We start from the raw sequence: 17,047 nt of genomic DNA, 5'->3' as shown, positions 1-17,047 counted from the left end.
CAATGGTTGCTATAGTTACCATTTAACTGGGCTATAACAAATAATATTAAAGATTTAAATACAAATGAAATGTTATAAAACTAATCAAATATTTTTTTCTAAATATATATAGTTTATATTAAAGTTATGAATTCACTGTCTTAGTATTTATTGTGTGTGTGTGTGTGTGTAAGCATGGAGACATTTCCTGCTGTAGCGGCTCGGGTTCTTCAGGAGTTCCGGGTCCTCCTGCAACATAGCCCCTCCCCTCTTGGAAGCACACGCCTACTCCAGATCATCACCATCAACATGTTCACTATCCACTATGCACAGAGCAGAGGTAACACATACACACACATACACACACACACACACACACACGCGCAGAGACATGTGTATGCCTATAAATAATCATTACAATCAACATGTTCTATCCACAATGAACAGAGCAGAAGTAGCATGAGTTTATATCTTTAATCCGTGTGCGTGCGTGTGTTTAGATGGAGATGGGGATGTTCGGTCCATACATCAGGAGCAGGCCACAGCTCTGGGGTTGGCCATGTTCGGGCTGCTGGTGCAGCGCTGCTCACAGCTGGTTAGAGAGGTACCTACAGGTGAGGAAGAACACACACACACACACACACACAGATACATGTATGTATCATTCATATATATACAGACATACACACACATACACACACACACACACACACACACACACACACACACACACACACACACACACACACACACACACACACACACACACACATTTGCTGTTAAGGGTAATGTTTAATAAGCTAACTATATATATATATATATCAGAGGAGGTTCTTCCATTGAGGAAACGGAGGAAGAACCTCCCCAAACTTTTTGAGAAATGTATTTTTGTAATTGAACTGACTAAACTCCTTTAAAAATGCAGTTTGATATCAGTATTTAATACTATGCATATTATAATTTGTTTCCCTGAGTTAAAGGAACATTAGCACCCCCTATCGTAACAAGAAATTACTGCACGGAGGACGTCCTCCCTTTGGCTCCCATTGAGATCAATGTAATCTGTCTCTGATACTGGCGGTTCGTGGGGCTCATTCACTTGCCCAGGGGAGGAAAGACCTCCCTAGCGTCTGAGTCTGCGCCAACATCGCTTAACCAATAAACAACGGATTTGGCGTTGGAGGGAGGGGATTAGACATTAATACCATTCTGCAGAAGGCTATCGATAACACGTCACCCTTAAAGATTGTTGTAGAAAGATGGCAAATAAAGAGGATGTGCAATGGAAAACGAAGATATTGTTCATGTTTTATTGAACAAACCGTTTCATTAATTGAGCTACAGAGAGAAGGTTAGCAGTGTTTCCCCTAGGTTTACAGCTTGGAGGGGGGGCGCGGCGGACACAAACACTTAAATGAATTATGATGTTCATGTGTTTCTTTGAATGACAGCAGTCAATAAATATAATTTTACATGTTTTATGGTAAAGGTAACCTTAAATTACTTATTTTGTGATCTGGCGCTATATTTAAAAAAATATATATATATATATATATATATATATATATTTTTTTTTTTTACTTGACCTTCCAGGGGGGGCGGGCGGGGCCGTTGGGGGGGCGGGACGCCACCCTAATATCATTGTAGGGGAAACACTGAGGTTAGTATCAAAACAACAGGGAAACCTGTTCCAAAAATCCAAGTCAATAAACCCAATGGTAAAACCGCTGCCGTATGCCAACTGGTATGCGAAATACTTATAGCTCACTGGTACCATAAAAAAAACTATCGACTGTACTGTTTTGTTTTTAAATCGTTCATACGCCTATTGTTAGTCTGACTGTTCACGTTCAGCTGACATTCTGAATGGAAATTGTTAATGAATGTTTCAGAACGCGATGTGTTTCGTATCTATTCTAATTAGCCTACACATTGACCAACATCCTGAAACATCCATTAACATCCGCATTTGGCACAAACAATGTTAGGCTAACAGCCCATGTTAATAGACCCTTTCGCCGTTGGTAAACAATGCTCAGCGTTCTAGGTTGCGCACGCATTCTGGGGGCAAAAGAAATGGCTTAAGTTCATACCTGCGTTCGCTTTATCCTAATGATCTGGGAAGTTACGTTAATAAATTGACATTAAGTTATGGAATCCAACTTCCCGATCCATATTCGATCACGGATTGGATAGTTGACCCATCAAAATGGACAGATATTTATACATACTTAATAGAAAAACCCAGTGTTTACTCAAAAGATACATTACGATCATTCAAGTCACTCGATGCCTATAACGTTGTCTGCGGGCATGTCCACTCCAGGATATTAAGTACTGCGACCTCAATGATGATTTCTGCGTCCTAAAATCTAAGGTGCTACCAAGCCAATGACAAGGAACAAAGACAATAATGTATAAACCATGTGTTTTTATCAACAAACCCACCAACGCTACCGCTTCACGTTAAATTGCACATGCATGGCAGAGTAAGTCGACCTTATCATAAACGTTTCATCGTCAAGGTTTACGTGTAGGAACTACCTAACAATTGCAACCAGGAGACACAACTGTAATGTTAGCGAATGAGGGGTGAGAAGCCACTTTTGGGCATGTTCTTTAAAACAGCAGTCTGTCTTGGCCACTTTATAAGTGGTTTCAACACTTTAGCCATAGGTAACCAGGTTCTCAAAATGCATGATATTGTGCTGTTCGATACTTTAAACCTAAATGCTATGTCAGTGTTAGTGAGACCCAATCTAAGTTTCATAAGCACAATCAGTAGGTGATCTTCAGTATTTCAGTAAACTTTTCTACATTGCGATCATTGTATGCATTGTATCATTGTATGAAATGAATAGATGAATGTACTATGAACTTGCTAACATTAACGGTTAGCTAACGTTAATGGTTAGATATCGTTAACGTTAAGTTAACCTAAAATTGCAAGGCTAATATAAGTTAGATATGGATAACATTAGCTTTCTAGGGAGCTGTTTTGGCCAACTAAGTTATCTCAGATTTAACTAACACAATTTCAAGTCAGCTAACATAAACAAAATTCACTTGCCGGATATCAAATGTGACCCACATATGCGTGCATTTTTAATGATGTCTTCAGTCCAGTCCACTCGTTTTATAGCTTGAAGCCACAATCTACGCCTGTTTGCATTAAACAGTCTTTTCCCCGAAGGAATGCGGTAGAAATTGAGACCTTTTTCTTTTTAGTTGACCTGTTTTGGCATCCCACAACACAACAAGATGGCATTTTTTTAGCGAAGAAACCGAGACGAAGAAATCCTTAGCTTTATCTCTCCAAAATCCTCTTGCACTGTCACTAACTATGGTTAAAGTTGCCGCTTTTTTGCCTCCAGAATGTGTGCGCTTAACGTTTATGACGTAGGTCATAAAAGGGTCTATAGTTCTGAAATAATGTTCTCTTACTTGTTGCCTTTGTAACTTGTTGTTTAATTTTGTGGAAAGGATGTTAGTTAATGATTCAGAGCATTTTTAATGGCATCACTTTTGGTCTTGTGTCTTAATTTTTCTTAAAACAATTGAAGCTGAAAATAAATAAGTCAAATAATCACCAATAGCTTTAGTAATTGAGGGGGAAAATAGGCCAAATGGTAGGCCCAAAATTTAGAACGTAGTTTTTCAAATCAAGAGTAGGTCTGATTTGACTAATTGGCTTTGCATCCTTTCCTTCTGGCCTTGTCTAGTCCAAAGACATGCTGCCCACCAGCTTTTTAAGTACAATGGTGCCACACTGGTGGCTTTGTATCAATTGTATCCCTGCCTGCTATTTTGTAGTACAGTAGTCCACAAAAACACCCTGAAACAACTTGTATCTCACATACTGATGCCACCAACGGAATAAGCTGGCCAATGGCAACCAGTCCTTCCTCCCTCACTTTAAAAGCCACCAGCCGCCACTGATATATATATACAGCCGCGGAAAAAATTAAGAGACCACTTCAAAATTATCAGTTTCTCTGGTTTTGCTATTTATTGGTATGTGTTAAAGTAAAATGTACATTTTTGTTTTATTCTATAACCTACTGGCAACATTCCTACCAAATTTCAAATAAAAATATTGTCATTTAGATAATTTATTTGCAGAAAAATGACAATTGGTCAAAATAGCAAAAAAGATGCAGTGTCTTCAGATCTCGAATAATGCAAAGAAAACAAGCTCATATTCATTTTTAAACTACACAATACTAATGCTTTAACTTAGGAAGAGTTCAGAAATCAATATTTGGTGGAATAACCTTGATTTAAAATCACAACTTTTATGTGTCTTGGCATGCTCTCCACCAGTCTTTCACATTGCCGTTGGGTGACTTTATGCTACTCCTGGCGCAAGAATTCAAGCAGCTCGGCTTCTTTTCATGGCTTGTGACCATCCATCTTCCTCTTGATCACATTTCAGAGGTTTTTTTATGGGATTCAGGTCTCGAAATTGGGCTGGCCATGACAGGGCCCTGATCTGGTGATACTCCATCCACACCTTTACTGGCCTGGCTGTGTGGCATGGAGCATTGCCCTGCTGGAAAAAACACTTCTCAGAGTTGGGGAACATTGTCAGAGCAAAAGGAAGCAAGTTTTTCTTCCGGGACAACGTTGTACTTTGCCTGGCTGAGGTTTGTAAAAGACCATAAGGATTGAACCAAAGCGGACTGGAGGGTCTCCTAGTTCGTCTTCTCTGATGAGTCCAATTTTCAGCTTTGCCCAACACATGGTCGTCTGATGGTTAGACGGAGACCTGGAGAGGCCTACAAGCCACAGAGTCTTGCACCTACTGTGAAATTGGACTCATCAGAGAAGACGAACTAGGAGACCCTCCAGTCCGCTTTGGTTCAATCCTTATGGTCTTTTACAAACCTCAGCCAGGCAGAGTACAACGTTGTCCCGGAAGAAAAACTTGCTTCCTTTTGCTCTGACAATGTTCCCCAACTCTGAGAAGTGTTTTTTCCAGCAGGGCAATGCTCCATGCCACACAGCCAGGCCAGTAAAGGTGTGGATGGAGTATCACCAGATCAGGACCCTGTCATGGCCAGCCCAATTTCGAGACCTGAATCCCATAAAAAAACCTCTGAAATGTGATCAAGAGGAAGATGGATGGTCACAAGCCATGAAAAGAAGCCGAGCTGCTTGAATTCTTGCGCCAGGAGTAGCATAAAGTCACCCAACGGCAATGTGAAAGACTGGTGGAGAGCATGCCAAGACACATGAAAGTTGTGATTTTAAATCGAGGTTATTCCACCAAATATTGATTTCTGAACTCTTCCTAAGTTAAAGCATTAGTATTGTGTAGTTTAAAAATGAATATGAGCTTGTTTTCTTTGCATTATTCGAGATCTGAAGACACTGCATCTTTTTTGCTATTTTGACCAATTGTCATTTTTCTGCAAATAAATGATCTAAATGACAATATTTTTATTTGAAATTTGGTAGGAATGTTGCCAGTAGGTTATAGAATAAAACAAAAATGTACATTTTACTTTAACACATACCAATAAATAGTAAAACCAGAGAAACTGATAATTTTGAAGTGGTCTCTTAATTTTTTCCGCGGCTGTATATATATAAATATATATTAGGGGTGTAAAAAATAACCGATACGTATCGATATCCGTTTTTAGCGCATAAGATACGACTACATCGATGCGTGAAGTCCCGTATCAGTTTTAAAATATCATGAACCGGTCTTTGCCCGATTTAAAAGTTATGAAACGGTTCACAAGCGCTTGTCCCTCAGTTTTTTTTTTTTTAAACACAAAACACTCGCTGGTCTACTTAAGCGTATTGCTGCCACACTAAAAAAAAAAAAAAGGTCTCAGTATCAAGTAATTACGTGAAAGTTTCTTGTTTTAACAATATCTTTTTCACGTTTTAACATGATATCATGTTATTACATGAAATGATCACGTTATTTCATGATAATGATATTTTCACGTTATAACATGAAAAGGTTTTTACAAGATATTTATCATGTTATTACATGAAATGATCACGCTATTTCATGATAATGACACTAAACGAAACGAGAGGCAATAGGCTGGAAGCTACTTTGGGTCCTTTGCACGAGTCAATCAAAGGTCGGGCAGCTTAGTGTTGAACTTGGAGAGAGTGGCAGTGGCCATGGAGCCTTCCGTGCCCCTCCAGTTGATCGATAAGGAATGAGGCCAACTCAAGAGGGTCGGATTCGTTCCTCCGTCGGTACAATCCCAGTGTGCGCATACTTATAACGCTGTCACCCACCGTGTTCAATAACTGGAGAATCTCACCATGTCTCAAACTCAGCTTAAAATAGAATTTGATTGACTCGTGTAAAGCACCCATAGTAGCTACCAGCCTTGCCTCTCGTTCGTTTAGTGTCATTATCATGAAATAACGTGGTAATTTCATGTAATAACTAGGGTTGGGTACAGAGAACCGGTACCAATATGGCACCGGTTCCATACAACCGATACCTACCCGGACCGCAATGCAACGCAGATTTCAAGTGCTTCCTTTAGGTGCCTGAGCAGATTTTTTTTAATCTCAAGAGGCCCTGAACCTAAACTCTTAAAGGGGAAGTACACATTCACGAAACCAGTGGGTTTAAATAAATGCAAACTAAATCATATTTTGTTTTACTCTGAAGGCAAACATGCTCATATTTCTGCAAAAGAATTACTGAAGTGTGAAGTGTGTGTACAGAGTGTGTTATGTATTTATTTATATGTATTTAAGTATACTGTAAACAGTTGTTATAAGTTAATATATTGTTCATAGTTTGGAGTTAAAAGGTTTGAAGCCAAGTGTTTTGTATTTATTTGTATTTATAGTATACCTTAAACAGTTAATACATTGTTAAATTTGAAGAAAACTATTTGCCTTGGCAATAAATAAGCCTTTAATGTTTTTAATTTAAAAAAAAAAAGTATCGGTTCTGGCACCGTTTAGGCACCGGTATCGTTTTAAAAGTATCGGTTATGTACCGGTATCGGAAAAAACATCAGAAAACGATACCCATCCCTAGTAATAACATGATAAATATCTTGTAAAAACGTGAAAATATCATTATCATGTTATAACGTGAAAATATCATTATCATGAAATAACGTGATCATTTCATGTAATAACATGATATTTATCATGTTAAAACGTGAAAAAGATATTGTTAAAACAAGAAACTTTCATGTAATTACTTGATACTGAGACTTTTTTTTTTTTTTAGTGTGGCAGCAATACGCTTCCGTACTGGCCTGTTGCATTTTATCTCAGTCAGAATAATGACAGCCTGTCATTGGCCAAAGCCCGCATAGCATAAACCAATCAGGCTGTATTCTCAGTATTAACGCAAGGACCTGGAGAGAATGTCAGATTCTCAACAATGCTATGCTAGCTTCGCTATTCATTTTCAACAATTAACAATTATGTTTAACATTTATAGTCATGATTCCAAGACCGAGCCATCATGATGTCCTAACATAACTATAAGCACTGTATGAACAGTGCAAATGCCAGTGCAGACATCCCGAGTGTCCCGGAAGTTCCGGGAGTCTCCCACATATTGATTACGCCGGCAAATTACTTAAAATCTCTCGGAAGAGCGAGCGAACAAGCCCGCGCAGGCGAGACAGACGTGCTCCAAACCGCATTAGCATTTGTGTAGTCCGCGCACGACAGAGAGGGAGAGGGACCTAGAGACTGTGCGTGTGTGTGTGTGAGGCAGTGTGCGTGTGTGCCACATGAGCATCCTGATAAGCCTGTTTCGGTAAGTCAACCAATACATTTTCAGTGTGGACAGGCTTTTATCTCTTCTGCCGAACCGAATTAATCAGTTCAGTGTATCTAGGAACAGGGGCACCATGTCACAGGGACAGTGCCCCCCCCCAAAAGAAAATATAAGACATTTTACAACAGACTATACAAAGGTGTACCCCTGTCTTATAAAAGTTAATCACAATGACCGTCTTGCACATTGTACTATCTGTTACAGTGATTTCAGCATTAGTGGGTTAAATTACTCTTATGGACATGTTGAGGTGAGTTCAACAAGTTTCATTTCATGTGCATATTATTCATGCCAGCTAGTTGCCAGGGCTACATGAAAACAACAAGCTCCTTAGACTTGTTTAAAGTTGCAATGGAATACAAATAAAAGCAGTTAACATAAATAGGATAGTATTAGCAGCATATAATAAATAGTAAAAGTAATCTACATATTTAAACATAATTAACAAAGAATTGCATAGGACTAAAGCCTATAGAATGATATTATGCTTTTATAACTTTTAGTGACCTCAACAGAAATACGTAGGCCTAGGGGGGAATACCTCCCTGAAATGATTTTTTGCAGGTTCGGATGTCTGACTTAGTGTTTCAATAATTGAACGGGATTGAATCGCATCGCATCGTATCGTATCGTATCGTACTGAATCGTTTTTTATCAACATGCATCTTTTCTTGTATCGTATCGTGCCAATGTATCGAGATACGAATCAAATCGTTTTTGTCATGAGAGATTTACACCCCTAATATATATATATATATATATATATATATATATATATATATATATATATTATAGATGCACACGCACACACATACACACATACACACATACATACATACACTACCGTTCAAAAGTTTGGGGTCACTTAGAAATGTCCTTATTTTTCAAAGAAAAGCACTGTATTTTTCAATGAAGATAGCATTAAATTAATCAGAAATACACTCTATACATTGATAATGTGGTAAATGACTATTCTAGGTTGAAACGTCTGGTTTTTAATGAAATATCTACATAGGTGTATAGAGGCCCATTTCCAGCAACTATCACTACAGTGTTCTAATGGTACATTGTGTTTGCTAATCGCCTTAGAAGACTAATTGATGATTAGAAAACCCTTGAAAACTCTTATGCAATTATGTTAGCACAGCTGAAAACTGTTTTGCTGGTGAGAGAAGCTATAAAACTGGCCTTCCTGTGAGCTAGTTGAGTATCTGGAGCATCACATGTGTTTCATGTAAAACTCGCCAGTCTTTTGTTGTTCTTAGAATTGAAGGCTATTCCATGTGAGAAATTGCGAAGAAACTAAAAAATGTCCTAAAATGGTGTGTACCACTCCCTTCAGAGAACAGCATAAACGGGCTCTAACCAGAGTAGAAAGAGAAGTGGGAGGGCCCGGTGCACAACTCAGCAAGAATATAAGTATATTAGAGTCTCTTGTTTGAGAAATAGACGCCTCACAGGTCCTCAACTGGCAGCTTCTTTAAATGGTACCCGCAAAACGTGTTAATGTCTACAGTGAAGAGGCGACTCCATGGAAAACACAAAATTGTCTGGGTGACCCCAAACTTTTGAACGGTAGTGTACATACTCACTCACTCACTCACTCACTCACTGCAATTTTGGAAGTGTCTTTCCACTTACGTTGGCTCTGCTGTCTGTCACTTTGCCTGTCTCAGACTCTGTGTGTGTGGACGGCTGTGACGTGGGCTCTAACTGCACTGACTGTGCCGTGGAGAAGATGGTGAGGGTGTCTGCCTTCTCCCCTGACCTCCGAGAGCTCCTGCCCAGCGCCAAGGTCTGGTCCGACTGGATGCTGGGCCATCCCGAGCACTGGAACCCTCCGCCAAACAGCATGGAGTGAGTAAACACACACACACACACACACACACACACACACACACACACACACACACACACAGACAGCATTAAGGTGAGCTTAGACCCGAACATTGGAGCATGGAGTTAGTACACACACAGAATTAATGGTGCACATGCATTTGGACACACACACACACATACGTGTAACTGCATATTTTCACATAGACATGCACACAATGATTTGTCATGTTTTGTGTCATTAATGTTTACCACTAGAGGGGGCTAAGGCCCTGTCAGTGGACCTGACTGACTGTGCAGACTGCCTGTTTAAGCAGTAGCTCTGTACCTGTTAACTTTGCCTGGAGTGAGCAGAGTGCCCACTTCCTGTTCCCTTTGCCTGGAGTGAGCAGAGTGCCCACTTCCTGTTCATGGTGTTGCTACAGTTTGCTAGTTCATGCTGCTCAATTCCTCCATCATCTCTCATCTCTCCATCATCTGCTCTTTTTCTCTCTCTCTTCCTTCTTCCACTCGTCCCTCCCATAACTCGTTCTCCGTTATCTCTCTCCCTGTCATTCATTCTCTCACTATTCCATCCTTCGTTTCTTGCCCCCTCTCTGCCCTTTTATCTTTTTCTCTGCACCCCCTCATCCCTCACTCCATCCCTCTATCTATCACTCCATCCCTCTCTCAATATTCCCCCCTCCTTTTTCTGTCCTATCTTTCTTTCTCTATCTCTCCCCCTTTCCCTCTATCCATTACTCCTCCCTCACTCCATCCCTCTATCTCACCAACTCTCCTCCCCTCTCTCCTCCTTTCTCTATTCCCCCCACTCATCCCTCTGTTTCTCTCTCTCTCTCCGCAGGAGCAGTCCCAGTGTGTGGGTCTGGCTGGCTGAGTTGTGTAATGATCTGGCACGTGTCTACCATGACGAGGCAGCGCTCTACAAGCATGGGGAGGAGGGGGAGGGGGAGGGGGAGGAGGAGGATGAGGAGCTCAACCTGCTCCTGCTGCAGGAAGACCTCCTGCTGGCCGGCTTTGTGCCGCTCCTCGCTGCTCCTCAGGAGCCCTGCTACATGGACCGCAGCACTGACAAGGTGGGATGCACGCACACACACACAGACACACAGACACACAGACACACAGACACACAGACACACAGACACACAGACACACAGACACACAGACACACAGACACACAGACACACAGACACACAGACACACAGACACACACACACTCAAACAAAGGACCGATATACTCTTACAAATAAATACATACACAAAAGTGAAACACACACACATTTTATCATTCACACACACATTTTATCATTCACACACATACACAGATAATGAAAACAGACATGAAGTTACACACACGAACAGCCTCCCATGGTCAGGACACTTGAGCCTGAATGCCCCCCCTCTCTCCCCCCTGCTGTCGCTGCTTAAGGAGGCCCAGTGCGTCATGAGGCAGCGGCAGAGGGTCTGATTGAGCACTTGACTAAAAACATCATGGGACCTAGCCTATGGGCACAGCGTACCCCTGACAACATCAGACACACACACACACACACACACACACGCTCTCCATGTGACAGATAAATAACTTTGTGTGTGTTGATCTAGGCTAATGCTGCGGACTGCAAGCGCATCACCCAGCTGAAGTACTTCCTGGAGGCCTTGTGTGGACAGGAAGAGCCTTTACTGGCCTTCAAAGGAGGGAAGTACGTTTCCATGGTGAAGGCCCCCGCGTCAACGAGTGAGGAGCAGCACAAGGAAAGCCAGGTGAGAAAGGAGAGGAGAGATGGAGAGCGAGAAACGAAAGGAGAGAGATGGAGAGGGAGAAACGAAAAGAAAAAGATGGAGAAATGAAAGAAGGGTAGAGAAAAAGACGGGGGCGGCTGGAAGAGAATGAATGGGGGGGCCTGGCTTTGATAAGTTAGCCTATGTTTTTAAATTCAAATAAATATATAAACACATCAAAGCGTTCATCTGAGCTGTGAAGTCCCTCTCATTCTTCAGGGCTACTGGGAAACAGCTGAGGTCCTCTTCTTGCCGCCTTGCATTAGCCTGACGATGTCATACTCATAATTCTAGTCAGAATATGAGTCTGATCCTGACCCATTGGGCTGTGATTATGGGGCGTGTTTAAACGAACCAGGAAAGAAAATCCCTCTTTGCTGAATTGGATACCTAGAACTAATCAGAGCAACGTAGTATTACCATCTGATACATTAAACTTTTACCTGATCCCGTAAGAAGGACGGCAAAAACATCTTTTCAATCGACAAATGCCTTAATCGCGTTTCTCTGTTCCTCTTTCAAAATGAATGCACTGTCAATATCTGTGAGGTATGCTTGCTCCCGTTATACTTATTAGCAGTGAGGCTAGCTAGCTACTATGTGTTTCAATGGATTTTTGGTCTAAGCTTTAGCAATAACCTAACAATAATGGTCTAGAGAGCTTTAGTTAAGACAAACAATACTCTGCAACATTCGTGTTGCACATACACAACTAGCCGAGTCAATGTAAACATGGAAACAATGGATTTTTGGTCTAAGCTTTAGCAATAACCTAACAATAATGGTCTAGAGAGCTTTAGTTAAGACAAACAATACTCTGCAACATTCGTGTTGCACATACACAACTAGCCGAGTCAATGTAAACATTAAAAAAGTTGTGTAGATAGCTTAATTCACATAGAATATTTACCACTAACAGGCCGAGACGCCGCCATCTTGGTACTACTTCAAATCTACCGGTTAATTCAACTCAAGCGTTGGTTGATCATCTGTTCATCATCGTATAAAGCCCGCTCTGACAATTTCATTGGTCAGATCGTTTTGCTGAAAACTGATATTGTCTCCCCAATATGCACAAAGCCAGACCGAATCTCCCTGACCAAAATTTTTGTGGACGGGGTTCGGGCTGGTATTCAGGCTGGTATTCAGGCTAGCCTTGCATTGGACCTCACTTAAAATGTCACTCTTTTCATTGTATGTGTGTTTGTTTATGTGTGTTTATTTATTTATTTATTTATTTATTTATTTATTTATTTATTTATTTATTTGTTTGTTTATTTATGTATTTATTTATGTATGTATGTATGTATGTATGAATTATTCATTTATTTGGGATATTCTCATACTCCTTGGGCTTCCTGTTTCAGAGTGATGATGTCATAGTGGAGGCGGAGTCGTCTGGGTCCGAGGCGGACTTGGGGTTGGAGGCGGAGCCAGCGGATGGCAGTGGGGATGACATCAAAGAGCTGAGGGCCAGACGCCACGCCCTCACTCAAGAGCTGGCCCAGCAGCAGAAACGCAGGGACAAGATACAGGTGACACACACACACACACACACACACACACATACACTCCCACAGATGCCTAAACCGTGCACTCTCACAAAATAATGTGTAGCACACTTTCTCAAGAGGGGATAGTCAAGGGGCTAATTAAAGTGTGTGTGTGTGTGGTTGGTTGTGTGTGTGTGTGTGGTCGTGTGTCTCAGGAGGTGCTGCAGACGTGTCGTCGCCTGGAGCTGCGGATCCAGCCGGTGTACCTGGTCCCTGACACCAACGGCTTCATTGACCACCTGGTGGGCCTGAGGAGCCTGGTGGCCTGTGGCCTTTACGTGGTGGTGGTGCCCCTCATAGGTGAGACGGATGGCATGGCTTAAAAACTCTCACCTGCCTTCGACCCCTGTCTCACCCATGCCCTCTTCCTCTGGTGTCCATCTCTTATCTCCATCACACACTCTCTCTCTCTTTTCATTCTCTCTGTCTCAGCCCCACCCTTAATTTCTGTGTCTTTCCCACATCCTCTTTTCAACTCCCTGTTCCAGTACCTGTCACATTTCCCTCTCTCTGTTTTTCTCCGTTGCACCAGCAGCTGTTTGACAACAGAGATGTCATTTATGTTTTGCTTTTTTAAGTATTTTTTGTTTTCGGTCTTAGGAGTAATACAACAAAAGTCATTCTCACACCTCCTTTCTCTCTCTCTCTCTCTCTCTCTCTCTCTCTCTCTCTCTCTCTCTCTCTCTCTCTCTCTCTCTCTCTCTCTCTCTCTCATATTCTCTCTCTCTCTCTCTCAGTGATCACTGAGCTGGATGGTTTGGCTAAGGGCCAGCAGGATGCCCGTGATGGCGGTGCCCGTGATGGCGGTGCCCACGCGCGCCACGTGCAGGAGCAGGCCAGGGAGGCGGTGGCGTTCCTGGAGAAGAGCTTTGAGGCCAGGGAGCCCTGCCTGCAGGCCCTCACCAGCCGCGGCAGCCAGCTCGACTCCATCGCCTTCCGCAGCGAGGACATCTCTGGACAGAAGGTGTGTGTGTGTGTGTGTGTGTGTGTGTGTGTGTGTGTGTGTCTGGTGTGTGTGTGTGTCTGGTGTGTGTGTGTGTCTGGTGTGTGTGTTTGTGTGTGTGTGTGTGTGTGTGTGTGTGTGAGAGAGCGAGCGAGAGAGACATTTGTTTGAAATCTGCTTCTCTGACCCTCTCTGTTCAGGGGACCAATGATGACGTCATCCTGTCCTGCTGTCTGCACTACTGCAAGGACAAGCCCAAGGACCTGGTTCCTGCCCAGAAAGGTACCTCTTTCACCCGTCACACTTTCACCAAAACCTCACCGTGAACTTGCACACACTTGCCCATTAGCGTCTATGATCTGCCCTGTTTTACACGTGGATCGAGTGATCTATGTTCGTTTGTTATTGTGTAAGTAATTGGCAGGTCTCTCCATCACTTGTTGAGGCTCTATAGAACCTAATTCAGTTAGCAACCAAGCCATTGCACTTGTTTAAACTTTCTTCATTGCTCTCTCCCTCCCTCTTTCTCTCTCTCTCTCTCTCTCTCTGATCCCTCTGTCTCTCCCTCCCTTTTTGTCTCTCGCGCTCTCTCTCTCTCTCTCTCCATCCATTTTGTCTCTCCCTCCCTCTTTGTCTCTTTCTTTCTCTCTCCATCCCTCTGTCTCTCTCTCTCTCTCTCTTTGTCTCTATCAGATGGGAAGGTGCGGCTTCGCAGGGAGGTGGTTCTCCTGACAGACGACAGGAACCTGCGCGTCAAGGCGCTTACGCGGAATGTTCCGGTCCGTGAAATCCCGGCGTTCCTGCGCTGGGCCAAAGTGGGCTGAAGACCGCAGTCCGTACAACGGGAGAAAGCACTCGACTCGACTTGACTCGACTCGACATCCACCCCTCCGGAGTGGAGAGAGCGACAGATGACAAACCTCACAGATCAGCGTGAAAGAGAGAGAGAGATGGGAAGAGAAGGAGAGGGAGAATGCTTCATGTTTTTTTTTTTTTTGGAAATGTTGTTCAGGAGACTGAACCTCAAAGGAAAAAAAAAAGCTTTGAATGGGAGATGAATTTATTAAAAAAGGAAAAGTGAGGCGAGTTAGCAGTTCTTCTCTTTCCCTGCTGTGTCTGTAGAGAGAGAGGGAGAGAGAGAGAGGGATGGAGGAAATGAAAGAATGACGAAGGGAGAGAGAGAGAGAGAGAGAGAGAGATAAGTTTGCTGATGAGGCTGTGTAGTGGGGTCTAAGCATCTAGCGGCCTGTAAGAGGAACTGTTTAGCTGTTTAAGAGAGATCATAGGGAAGACCAGCTGTGTGTGTGTGTGAATGTTTGTGTGTGTGTACGCATGATAATGTGTGTGTGTGTGTGTGTGTGTGTACTTGAGATTTTGTGTGTGTGCTTTTTTTCCAACGTTTGTGATTACCCGGACCTGTCTCTGGTGTGTTTGTGTGCGTGATTCTGTGACGACTTTACATTTTTTGTGTTTGTGTGTCTGTGTGTTCACATAGTTTTGTTGGTTGAGTTGAGTTTCTGTGTGAGCATGCCTGCGCGGAAGGTTTATGTGGTGTGTGTGTACATGTCTTTTTATAGGTTAAACTGTGTTCGAGTGTGTGCGAGTGTGTGCGTGCGTGTGTGTGTTGTGCGTGCGTGCGTGCGTGCGTGCGTGCGTGCGTGTTTTGGTTAGCCCTCTCTGCTCAGATAAGCTAGGTTATGCAGGTGTGTGGGTGTACCGGAGGACTCCACTAGAGGGAGCTATGAGAGCAGCTCTGCTCTGCATCTCAGACTGCAACCTTGGGCTTACCATAGACCACAGGACAACCCTCCTAACAGTCCCTCCTCACCAGGACCGGACCTGCCTAGCTCCAGAGCTATGGCGAGGGAGAAGTGACTGGGGGGTGTGCGGCCTTGGCCAACACCCACCCCCCTCCTCGGGCAGTTATCACAGAGCCAGCTTGGCTCTACTGTTCGTTTCCGTTTTGTTCTATTAATTCAAATTCTTTTTTCTGCACGTGTATTTAGGCATAGACAGATGAACTCTGTTGTGGTTAGATGTTGTCCTCTATCCCTGTTTAAGTGACATAGCAAACATAAAACGTTTATTTGTTTTGTTTGTTTTGGGTGTGTTTCTGCCCCCCACTGAGGCTTTGCTGTTGATTGATTCTGTTCTTTTTCTTCCTTTTCTGCACGTAGTGATCGTTTGTTCTAGGTGGAGGTTTAAGCTTTGTGGTGGTTTTGTGGCACTGGTTTAAAAAGAACAAAAAAAAAATAACTTTTTTTCTTTAGTTTTTAGTTTTCTTTGACAGAAACATTTTCGTTTAGGCTTTCATTTAGTTTTAAAGCAGGTTAAGATTCTCAAATTGTCACTCATTTGTACATCCATTTTCAGACATTGTACATCTTGACCGTTCACGTGAACTGTTCATACCACACTGTTAACTTTACAAGTTGATGCACTCTGATTTTTAAATATTATATGGTGTCCTGTACATTTGTCATTTAAAAACTAGTTTAAAAACTAACTTAAAGGCAAGGTTTATAACACCGTACAGCATGACAACATGACAGCTTTGCAGGAACTTAAGAGTTGATTACTTTGAGAACTTGTGTACATACTCAATCGGAAGGTGACTTGAGTTTGGTCTTTTAGACTTTCAGTCTAAAGCTCAGATGAAACATGGAGACAGTTTTGGAACACCCTTAGGACCGACGGTCATGTCTCATCAGAAATCAATAATCAATATACCTACATAGTGCTGTGCTTTATCTAATGCTGTTGAGCCTGGTTTGTGTAAATACAGTTCTGTCTAAAAAAGGAATCTGTGGACATTTCTGAAAAAATTACTGAACAAAACAAAAAAATGTGATTGAAAATTTTGGTTTTCTTCTGACATAATAAACCTTAAATGTACAGGAGAGGTGCGACCTATGTTTGTGCATCACACATCGCCATCATGCTTTCAGCTAATATCACTTTCTTGCTTTAGATTTTATAGACTGTACAGTTCCACACAAAGGTACAGCCATACGTGTACGACACAGGAAGATTGGGATGCTGGCATTCCGTGACTTAACTTGATCAAGTCAGTATTTCAGATCAAAGAAGAGTTGGGATGACTCTTGCATGAGAACCAAGGTCTCACGCTGTAGTAGTGGTAAATAGATCAGTACCTTTAAAACA

At 42.3% G+C, this 17,047-nt stretch overlaps 1 protein-coding gene across 1 annotated transcript in view; it reads left to right on the top strand.

The window, feature by feature from the left end:
* The window catches only part of smg6 (SMG6 nonsense mediated mRNA decay factor), a gene marked incomplete at its 5' end in the record, with an annotated part of 34,077 nt that extends 17,300 nt beyond the window's left edge, over positions 1 to 16,777 (top strand). Inside the window, 10 exon segments of the mRNA XM_080848480.1 lie at positions 174 to 319; positions 480 to 593; positions 9,445 to 9,625; positions 10,449 to 10,680; positions 11,210 to 11,368; positions 12,754 to 12,921; positions 13,095 to 13,239; positions 13,677 to 13,903; positions 14,083 to 14,164; positions 14,576 to 16,777. Coding sequence (XP_080704606.1) covers positions 174 to 319; positions 480 to 593; positions 9,445 to 9,625; positions 10,449 to 10,680; positions 11,210 to 11,368; positions 12,754 to 12,921; positions 13,095 to 13,239; positions 13,677 to 13,903; positions 14,083 to 14,164; positions 14,576 to 14,706 — 1,585 coding nt within the window. The 3' untranslated portion in view covers positions 14,707 to 16,777.
* Between the last annotated feature and the right edge of the window lie 270 nt (positions 16,778 to 17,047).

Source organism: Sprattus sprattus (assembly GCF_963457725.1).
Source record: "Sprattus sprattus genome assembly, chromosome: 1".
NCBI lineage: Eukaryota > Metazoa > Chordata > Actinopteri > Clupeiformes > Clupeidae > Sprattus > Sprattus sprattus.
Note: the sequence above shows the minus strand (reverse complement) of the source record. Positions and strands in the feature narration are given on the sequence as shown.